Source organism: Protopterus annectens, chromosome 4.part0 (genome assembly GCF_019279795.1).
Source record: "Protopterus annectens isolate FY-2018-M chromosome 4.part0, PAN1.0, whole genome shotgun sequence".
Classification (NCBI taxonomy): domain Eukaryota; kingdom Metazoa; phylum Chordata; order Ceratodontiformes; family Protopteridae; genus Protopterus; species Protopterus annectens.
This window is the reverse complement of record NC_056733.1, coordinates 155,023,590-155,034,702: the sequence shown is the minus strand read 5'-3', so window position 1 is coordinate 155,034,702 and position 11,113 is coordinate 155,023,590. Positions and strand designations below refer to the sequence as shown.

Genomic DNA, 11,113 nt, shown 5'->3' with positions numbered 1-11,113 from the left:
TTTTCCACACAGTCAGAGATTAACATCATTTTCTGTTTAAGTAGTCCCATGATATGCTTTTGATATTTAAGCATATGAAATTGACAGTTTACAGCCCTGATTGCCAAGGTTGCAGACGTGTAAACCTTCTATCCAGCGCCCTAGAATCTCGGTCAGAAGGGGTATGATTTTTTGCAGTAGAGGCCTTAATGCCCTTGGGACCTTGAGAAATGGTTTCAGGATCAGCAGTAGGACTTTTGAAAAGGAATTTGTGGGAGGCAGGAACCCTGTAGTATCCGTCTGGCTTACTAGGAGCCGGAGGCAGAGAATCAGGAGCCATACTAGATTCTGAAAAAACATCAACAATGTCTGGAACAGGAGGTATAGCCAAAGGCCTATGCTGAAAAAGAAGACAATCCCAAAGTCTCTTTTTAGATTCAGAGAAATCCTGACTTTCCCAGTGGAAATGTTCCCTTAAGGTTATGTAAAGCTTCTCCAAAAGAGAAATCCTCAGGGGGAGAAGCAGAAGGAATGGAATCTTCTGCGTCAGAGTCCTCATAAGTAGGTATAGATAAATCCTGTTCAGTAGAAGAATCAGAAGAAATAGAATCCTGATCAGAAGATTCATAATCAATATCTTGCCTAAGCCTCTTAGCAGGAGGGGGTTGGCTACCCCTGATCAAGGTAATTAAATCTTCAGCCATTTTGATAATTTGCTTTTTAGGCATAGGGGTCTGCACACGTGGCCCAAGTGTCAGTTTTTTTAGACATAGAAGTAGATTTTGGCCTTAGGTTTGAAGATGGTGTCGGTTTAATATACAAATCTTTAGGCCTGAAAACACCCTCAGAAGCCAGTGTCTGCACAGCGGCTCCGGACCCATCTAAGGTAGAGACATCCACGAGTTCAATACTTAAAGCACCTTGCGGCATACTGGACTCCGAATGGGTCTCAGTAGAGGCCTGCAAATCAAAAGTAGCGGGCATCAGGGGCTGCGAAAGCACCTCATTGAGTACCGGCGAACTAGTGACTGGCTTAGGGGAAGCGTAGTCAGTTTTTGACCTAGACAGCCTGTCCGTCTTTTTCTTTGCATTTTTTAAGTATTCCAGTAGTCGAATTGCTAACAGACGTCATTTCTGGATAGTTAAATAGTGAGAGAAAATATTCAGAAGCAAAAATATACCGACGTTTAATAGTGCGTTGATTAAATCTACCACAAAACCAACAAGGTACATTATGATCAGGGCCTAGGCAAGGAATACAGTATAAATGAATATCCTTATGAGGTATTTGCTTCCCACAAGTAATGCAATTATTAACTTTTACTGACATCGGTAAGGAGCAAGAAGTAGTTTACCCAACGGGGTACTTGGCTTTTAGTTGAAGACTTTGGTTCTGAATCTCAAAAACGAAAATTTCAGGTGTTGGTCAACCGGCACTTGCGAACTGCTTCTGCTTCGGGCACCGCGCAGAAAGAGACTGATGTAATGGCATCAGCTGCATGTTTTATACCCCTGACGGCCTGACGTCATGGAAGAAGGGACAGCAACCGACGCAGGACCCAAGACTTTGTTAATCAGGCCGAATGAGGGCAACCTGCCAGCAGATTACCCAAATGTAATGACTGCAACAGTGAAACAGAAAGAACATCTGACAAGGAAGTAAAAGAAAATTACTTAGCTTTTTTAAAAGTGAATTCAGCACAGAACCTTGGTGACCATCTGCATTTCAAAGCAGGAAATGAGATCTGGTTAACTGGATGGGTTGCAGGTCACTGTGGGAAGAGGTAAAGTGCTGAACTCTGATCCATTCAGATTCGATATACCAAACAGCAGACAGAATACATTACTTTGGATCTATTTATTCCTTAACAACCAAATTTAGGTAGCTGGCCTGCAGCTTGCCAGCCTTCTTCCCCTCAATTCCTGTGGAAAAAAATCCTTCTACCATTTTCATGACAAAACAGCAACTCAGACTCATTACTGAATTGTTTAAATGAGTTTTAAAAGTAATACAAGCACATTTACAAATACAATGCATTAGTTATATACCACTGCTTACTCAGTTTCTCTCAGATTCCCGAATTGCTTTAAACTTGCATCTGTAAATTACTTGTACACTACTAAGACCCTAGCACACACCGAAGGTAACAGCCTTTTCCATTACTATGAACTCAGATGAGCAAGAGTAAAAATAACGTTTCTAGTAGGTTTTGCATGACTTTTTTTTTTCCTTTAAGTTGCAGAATGTCTTTTCATTGCTGTTACTTCAGGAACACCACAGAGCAGAGAAACCAAGGCTCCCCCCACGTGCCAGCTATTCTGTTAGTGTCTTTCCTTTTGCCATTCAATTCCAAATAAAAAGCCAGGTCTTCAACAGATTAAAGATGTGTGTAGTCCGACAGCACCCCAAACTTCTCTACTACTAAAGAAATCTTACCTATATCAACTGTCACAAAAAAAAAAAGTTAACTGTGATCAGTACACCTAAGTTGATTACAGCATGAATAAAGTTAAAATAAACAACTTGGGTGATCAGAAAAGCTTGGTTTCAATACTTCAGAAGACTGCAGACTATGATATTACTTCACCTTCTTAAAGGCCACTAACTGCACAGCACAGTCAGTGCAGGATGCAAATGAAAGCTAAGATTTTAAGATGCAGCAACAGAACAAAAGTACCTGGATATGGCAAAAATTTAGAAAGAAAAGCATTTCAGTCTGGATTGTTGCAGAACACCAAAGTGAAAGCACACCATCAGGATAACTATCCCTTAACCAGCAGTCTTTAAACGTGTGACCCATCTTGTACTGTTATCAACTGCTCATGAAAAAAGAAATTAAAGTACACACCACAATTTCCTTGTATTACACACATCACCAACATACAATTATGTGCAGAAGAGAAGTTAGTGATAAAATGATGACCATTCAAGGAGTACCCACTGCAGTACTATGTATAAAAATAAGGCAGACATCATATGATCACAGTTTCTAAAGTCAAGTTTACCTTCTAGAAAACATACAATTTTTCAAATATGGTGATTTAAGAGCTTTATTTATGCAACAGGCACTTTACAATGAAACCTCCCTGGTAGTCCAGCTAACATCATTACTTATATTAAATGTTCTTTCTTTGTACAAAAACAAAATGAACCCTAATACTGCATCAGCCAACACAAAGCCATAGAGAGACATCCTCTCTGTTGAATATAACTTAATGCTGTACAGACAGGATTCTCTAGACAATATAACTCTGTGTTAAGAGGCATTGAAATGGTTTTCTAATTTACCCTCGAGACAAAGATTTCCCAGTTTACTGTCCTTCATAAAACATCATCAGTAAAAACAGGAGCGGTAAGGGAATGGTTGGGAGGGGATGTGCAAGACCCTGTATATGATTAACATACAGCAATACATTTATATTTCCACAACCTTAATACAATAAAAAGAGCATTCCAACAAAACATCGACCTTTCAAAATATTTTCTTTTAATATATGTCAATTTCTAGAAGAATGGGTAACTTGTCAGTTTTTCTCACTCCTTCTCCAGAATCTTTATTTTCCTCCTGGTGCTTTCTGATAACCGTTCTTGTGTTCTTGGGTTAAGTTATACAGTCTTTTTAAACAGTCTTTCTTGCTGTTAGAACTCTAACTATAGAACCCAAGCCGCTTACTGCTAATGCCTGTTAAAAAAACAAAAACAAAGAAACAAAAAAGTGTGAATTACAATTATTAAAAGGTCCTATAAAATTAACATTCTGGAACTTCTAAACAGTCATAACATTTGATCATGTACATTTAATTGTATTCAATCAATATGAAATTCATCAATGTTTTCAAACATTAATACAAAGCATAATGGTCTCTTGGCTGCTGCCATCATGCCTATAATATCATACTCCCTGACGTTCTAATGTGCAAGATTTACTACATTAAGGACATTAAGGTACAGTTCATACTGCTGTAAGTACCTATTACAAAACCTTTTAAAGAACGCACTGCATATGAATACATGAAAACTTGCTTATACCCTAAAATGAAGCTCAGTTAATATTACTCCTTGCTCAATATACACAGAGACGTTGCCAACTGATTGAATCAAGTAGGTTCTGCCAAAAGGAAATGCACTGAAACAATATACTAATACAGTAAAAAAGCACACATGTAGCACAGCAATGCAAAGTCAACTTCAACGTGCAAATGTTAGCAAGTGTGTCATTATCTTACCTGCAAGATATTGTAAATCATAAGAATCCAAAAATCACTGGCTCGCATAGCAGTAAAAATGACCACTCACCTTGGCCTGAAGATGTCACCACTCCATCTTTTGTCCTATCAGCTGGCTGCGAGAAAAAAAAATGCACTACCCCATGAATAAGTACCTAGACAGAATCAACACTTAATCATCCAGGCTGTCAGTTGCAGTTGCTCCCAAATGGGGTGCACCAGTTGCCCATGAGACTGTGTGAGCAAACTAAAGTCTACAGTAACTGCCCTTGTCCAACATCATTAGAAAAGGGAAAAAACAAGATTGCCTGGGCCAGTAAGGGATCACCACAATAATCTTTGGCATTTTGAATGGAATCACATGGAATAATATTCCCATCCAAGAGAAAGAGAATGCATCTGTCCTCCAAACATGGCTGCTATGATGTCTGGAACCGAATTTCTCCATATTCAGCTGTCTGCTTTGCCAGGAGGCAACAGATATATTTGAGATGCTTCCCATATCTGGACTAGATCCTGGAACACAACTGCCTTGAGAAGGCACTTGTGCAGGTCTGCCCAGTATTGCTCAGTCCGACTTGCTGCAACATTTTGCTCTGATGTGATGTATGATGCCTGAAGAGCCACAGAATTCTGTAATGCCAGCTTCTAGGCCATAAACGCCAACCAACACAGAAGGTAGGACCTTATAATCCCTTGTCTGCTGAAGTAATACATTGCTGTGATGCTGTCCATAACCACTAGAGGAGGAGCCAGAGTCCATAAGTGGCAAAAGACTCAAGTATGCATCACTGCCAAAATGTCCTGGGTACCGATGGGCTTTCCATGCAACCTCGGCCCCCAAGTGGCCTGCACTAGCACCGCTCACCACTCAAAGTTGGACAAATCTGTTTGAACAGACTGCGCCAGAACAGGTGGGAAGAAGGGAAGTCTTGGGATTAGTACTCAGCTGTACTCTCCACCATTGTAACTCTCATCTGATGAAGGGCAGCAGTGGAAATGGAGATTCCAGGGAATGTAGGTGCTGGGCCCAACAACTTCGGACATGCCAATGGATTTTCTTCATGTGGAGACAGGCAGTGGTATCACAAGAATCATGGATGCCATCAGTCCCAGAATTTGTAGGAATTCTCTTGCAGAAGCTTCATTCCTCCTTAAGAATTCTTGAAACACTGTCTGGTAATACAGGATCTTGTCTTCAGGAAGAAAAGCTATTCTTTTGTTGATATTGGTTTAGCACCCTAGGAAGAAAAAACTTTGTGAGGGTGTCATGCACAACTTCTAGACAAAGTCTGTTCCAGCAAGTGAGGGGGAATCCCCTACAACAGAAGTAGATGTTCTTTCCACTGCCAACCCTAACCTCTGCAAACGATGTGCAACACCCATTTGTCAGAAACCATTGACGGCCAGGCTGCCTTGCTGACAGCCAACTTTCAAGACAGGGCACTTGGAGGGGGACTTTAGAAAGACTGGTACCATGCTTTGGCATAGTCACGTTACATAGACTAGAAGGGCTTATCCTTTTTTGGGAAAGGAACCCCTCTTGGCAGGCTTGGCAGAGCTCTTGCCCTGCCACTTCTTTTTGGTGACTTTTTTTGTTTGAATGGGACATTTGTTTACTGGGCCATCAAAATTATCCTGCTTACTGGAGGGAAAATTTTGGAATATGGAACATTTTCGACACCCTCCACATCGGTTTACTACTGTCATTCCATTGTTTAAGGATACGATTAGCTGCTGTACCAAACACACAATCAGAATCAAGTGGAGCATTCATAATCTCATTTTTAACCCGGAATATAACTTTGGCTGTGAAACCAAGCATAACTTCTTATCACCACCAATGTCACTGCAAGGCACTCTTTAAAGCATGTTTTGAAACTCAAGAAACAGTCAACAATATCTTTGACAGACTCTCTCAGCAGCAAGCTTGTCTAAACTATATATGGACCTCAACACAAACTTAAAAATGAAACACTGGCACGGTCAAACATCCTAAATTTAATAGCTTTTAGTCGCAGACTTGTTCAGTAGAGAAGATCTGGAAGCTTTCTTAAAAACATCCCCCAAAGCTGAGATAAATGGAGGGAAGGTTGCCAAGTCCAGGGCTTCATTCTCCAAAAGATCATATGCCTTGTTCATCTCAGGGGCAGCCAATGACCGCTCCCAAATTAATGCATCCTTAAATCTAGCCAGCATTTGGGGAAAAAGAAAACTGTTTGGGTTTCTGAACATGTTATGTGCTCTCTGGAAAGAGCACCACTGTTACTCATAACCCAGGTTTGCACCTTGCTATCAACTACCTGAACAATGGATCTAGCAAGGTGGAAACCACTGTAGCCCTGCAACATGGTGGGTCTTCTGCCTCTTTGTTGAATGCATAACGCTTGTGGGAGAAACCCCAGAGGGAGGCAGGTATGTATCAACACTGCAACAGACTCCAGACTCCCCTGCAGCTGAAGAATTTGGTTTTCCTGTACCTGAACCAGGCAATGAGCCCAGGAGGACATGACTGACCTTTGTGTCATACACAGCTGTAGTACTAACACCAAACCAGTGAACCTAGAAGCAAAAGAAGGTAAATTGTTCAATAGACTTCCCAAGGCTACTGCACAGTCAAAAGCCATAGGCTGGGGCATATTACTTGGTCCTGTCTGCAAGTGTGAGGGAACAATCACCTGACAGTACAGGACTGCCTTTCAGACAAGGGAAGGATCCCTTGGCTTCTTACTTTGGAACAGTTCAGCTGCTGAGTACAGATAAACACGTTGGGGTTTTATTTCCTCCCTCTGCCTTTTTTTTTTTATATAAACACCACTTTATTGAATCATCACTTAAAACACAGGTAAACATACATTTATATAAAAGAAAAACCGTATCAACATGTTCCCATTTACAAGCATCATATTTCATATTTGTTCTTTTGCGTATCATCAATCCAACATTACATAAATTGCTTGATTTCTGCTCTCAAACCACATTCCTCACCAAAACATTTATTGTACTCACAACTTCCATTTTTTTCCACGTAATTTACTTCTACTGTTTTCTAAAGATCCCACTCCTGGTTATTTTCTCTGTGTTAACAATATTCGCTACTTCAAGTTAGGTTGGTTTAGATTTTGATTTCCATTTTCTACTAAATGTTTTTTGGCAGCCACCAGAACTAAAGTTAGCAAGGCCTTCCTTTTTCTATGCAATTTAGATCCTGTATCCCAGCTCACTTCCTTAGTTACACTCATTTGCTCACCCAGTATTCCTGACAGAGTAATCTGTAGGGAATTTTTAAAGTTGCCAATGCATTACACTCCCAAAACATATGCTCTGTTAACTCTCTCTTCCCAATCACACCGCCAATATTTGCCATCCAATTGAGGAAAACCTCTTTTGGAGTCTGCTTGAGGTATAAAGTATCTATACAAACCCTTACAGGCAAAAATAATAAATCTTCTAGATTTTGTTGCACATTTGGGAACCATACACATGTCCTATCATCGCTTCTTTGTAACTTGCATATCTAATCTCCCTTACTAATCTTTTCCATAGTTATTGTGCATTTTTTATGCCCTACTAAGTACTCCCCCCCCCCCCCTTTTTAACAGCCACTTCTCTTCTAGATTCAAATAAAAACTCAACTAGTGCAGGTCGTTTATTTAGAATTCCCCTAGCCCTTTCACTTTTATATAATCCAGTATCAATCCCTGACAGAGAAGGTAATCACTAGCCTATAGTCCAAATGTCTTCTGGACCTCTTACCATTCTATTACCTGTCCTCCTTTAATTATTTGTTCCCATTATCTTGGTTCCTTCACTATCTTCCTCCAATAAATTCCAGCCCTGACCTCTATATTCTCTGTACCCCTAATTGCAGTAATCCCTATAGGCAGAATCTCCTTTCTCCATCCCCGTGTTGGCTTAGTTCTTAGTACACTTTGATACTTTATGAAGTATAATCTGCATGGCTGTTATTCTCATTCAGGACTGACATCCAAAATCCCACTCGCACCTTAGTTCTTGAATTCCCCCTTCCCCTGTTTCATCATTATCCCTTTCCACTTTGAATAGTAGCTTTCTTATGTTATGTACAACAGCCTCAACTGTGTAGCTCTAAGACATCCCTTCAAATCAGGTAATACTAAACCTCCTTGTTCTATTGGGAGGATCAACTTATCGCACATGACTCTTGCCCTCCACCCTTCCCAAATAAAATTCTTGAACTCTTATCAACCAGAGAAGTTGTGAAAGTAATTAATAAAATATGTCTGACCTGTATGTAAAACTAAAGGGACTAAAAATATTTTCACCTCTTGTATCTTGCTATCCATAAACAAGAGCTTCCAGTTTCTCAGTTTTTGTATTATGTTTTGTTTGGTCACTTTCTACATACAGACTTAACTGTCATAACAGAATCCTGTTTAAACCATACCCCTAAATAACTCATTTTACCATGACCTCATAAATATGGGTATTGCTGAACAATTCATGTGTGGGTACCCACTTTTGTTTCATCTTCACCAATTTTATATCCCAAATATATTGGAATGTTCCACTATACAGAGATGCCCTTTTCTGGTTCCATCAGGTACAAAGTAATATTACCTGCAAATAAAGCCAACTTTTTTTGGAACAGTATACCAATTATATCCTTGAATTTCTGAGTCCCTTATTTTCTTGGCCAATGGTTCTAAATATAACAAAGACAGGCAGAAACAGGACAACACTGCCTGATTCCTCTGTTCTAACAATTTATCAGAGGGGCACCCTCCCATTATGATTTTTGCCTCCGTTTCTTCAAACATCTTTCTAATTAACCTTTTTATTGAATCAGGAAGTGCAAATGCTTCCATTGCTCCACTCAAAATCCCAGCCTACTCTGTTGGCTGCCTTTTCTGCATCAAGATCCTCCTCCAATAGCAGTGGTACTTCCTTATCTTCTGCTTCCCTCTGGATCATTGTTCTACTAATGTTGTCAAATGTTTGCCTCCCCTCCACAAAATCACACTGGTTCATATCAATTTTGGCATCACCGCTGCCATTCTTTTAGCCATTATAGACAAACACATTAAAAATGTGGTTGAAAATTGAAATGGGACTATATGAAGCTTGATTAGATGGATTTTCACTGTCTTTAGGTATTATAGCCACCACTGTTTATTTATTTATTTATTTTTTTTGTACAGGATGTTGGTGCCTCCACTCCTTTTAAAATACTGTTAAAACAAAACCTTCCAGATCTTTATCACTTTATTCCCCCATAACTTCCGAAGGAATACCATCTATTCCTAAAAACTTTCCTGTACATTGGTTACACATCACTATTTTGTCATTTCCTCCTACAAAACTTATCTGATAAGCCACATTTACCTCTAACTTTGGCATATTTAAGTCTTCCATAAATATTTCCATTTGTGCTTTTTTTGTCCATTTCTCTGCTTTACACAAATTTTCATAAAATTTCCAAAATATATCCATCACCTATACAGGATCTCTGCATTCTTATTACAGCTCCCTAAGATTGGCAACAATCCTTTCTACTTTCTGTTGCCAAAGTCATTGTGCCAAAAGTTTCTGTGCTCTGGATTTATCAAAAAAAAAGTTGACTAATAACAGCAATCTTTCTAAACTCATAATCCAGATATTCCCTTATTTTTCTTCTTAGCACTCTGCAGTTATGCCTCCTCCTGTTCTGGGAGACTCCCCTTAATTCTGTGATACTTCAACCTTTGTAGGCCCCTCTAAATAACTCTCTATGAATTAACCAGATCTCTCTCTCTTATTTCTACCCTATTTTTAAACTTCACTTTCATTTTATTCCACTTAGTAGCTGTAGCTTCTGGAGTACTTTTTATCTTCCCTCAAATCTCACTGATAATTTCTACTACCCATTCCTTAAAATACTCTCTTTTTAGGAGGTAGGTGGGGGAAGTGCCAATGTCTCATACTTCATTATCGTGCATTTTTATATTCTTAATTCCTGGCGCATGATCTGAAATACTTATTGGATGTATATCAAAGTTCTCAAACACACAAGTTCCAGGGAAATATAATTTGTCTAGTCCAATTACTGTTCCTTGGGGAATAACATGCAATATCTGAGTTCCTACTATTGATTTCATGTCTTTCATATCAAATATTTTCATAAATTTCTTCAGAAATCTACACTCTTTTGTTAACAGTATCCCTTCTAGGAACCCCAAATACCTCCTCATTGTTGCAAGTCAAATTTCAGTCCTTCCCTACAAGTAATATTCCCTGCTGGAAACTGATTATTTCTCCCATTCTTTGCTCCAAAATAGCAGTTTTAGGTAGAATATAAATGCATGCCAGCATAATACTCATCCCTTGCCAGTAGCCCCTTACTACTACAAATCTGCCATTATATTTTCCCCCCTCCATTACTACTAGAGCTCTTCTAGCAATTAATATCAGTACTCCTCTTTTCCTTTGCCACTGATATTCTGCAGAATATCCATCCTACAATCATTCATCAAATTCACATGTTCAGTTCTTTCAAAATGTGTCTCGTGTAGCATTACTGTCTGCACTCTGCATTTCTTCAGTATTGTTTCCTTTTTGTATACTTAAGACTATTCACATTCTAAGATAATATGGAAACGGTTATAATTATGGTAAGAAGCTATAACTCCTACCCATTATACATGGCAACTTTTTAAAATGCCTGTTCCCAGCTTTTTTGATGCATACATCCATTAATGTTTGCCAGGTTAATTCCTTTATACAGCTTTCTCTTACCATCATTAGAACACAAGTCACGTTTTGGTTTTAATAAAAGCAGTCATGCAAAACAAACACCTCCAGAACTTACCTCAATACAAAACACACACATTTCATTATTTGTAAACATACAGTTAACCCCCTAACAGGAACATTTGTCCCAAATAAGCAG

The 11,113-nt window shown here is 39.1% G+C and overlaps 2 protein-coding genes across 3 annotated transcripts in view; one reads left to right on the top strand and one right to left on the bottom strand.

Moving 5' to 3' along the window:
• The window catches only part of DNAH9 (dynein axonemal heavy chain 9), a 3,419,770-nt gene that overhangs the window by 482,847 nt on the left and 2,925,810 nt on the right, over positions 1–11,113 (top strand). The gene's annotated exons all lie outside the window — the stretch shown is intronic.
• The window catches only part of ARPC5L (actin related protein 2/3 complex subunit 5 like), a 137,841-nt gene continuing 129,740 nt past the window's right edge, over positions 3,013–11,113 (bottom strand). For both annotated transcript variants that reach the window (XM_044068143.1, XM_044068144.1), the window contains exon 4: positions 3,013–3,662. In XM_044068143.1, coding sequence (XP_043924078.1) covers positions 3,600–3,662 — 63 coding nt within the window. In that variant the 3' untranslated portion in view covers positions 3,013–3,599. The remainder of the gene's footprint in view (positions 3,663–11,113) is intronic.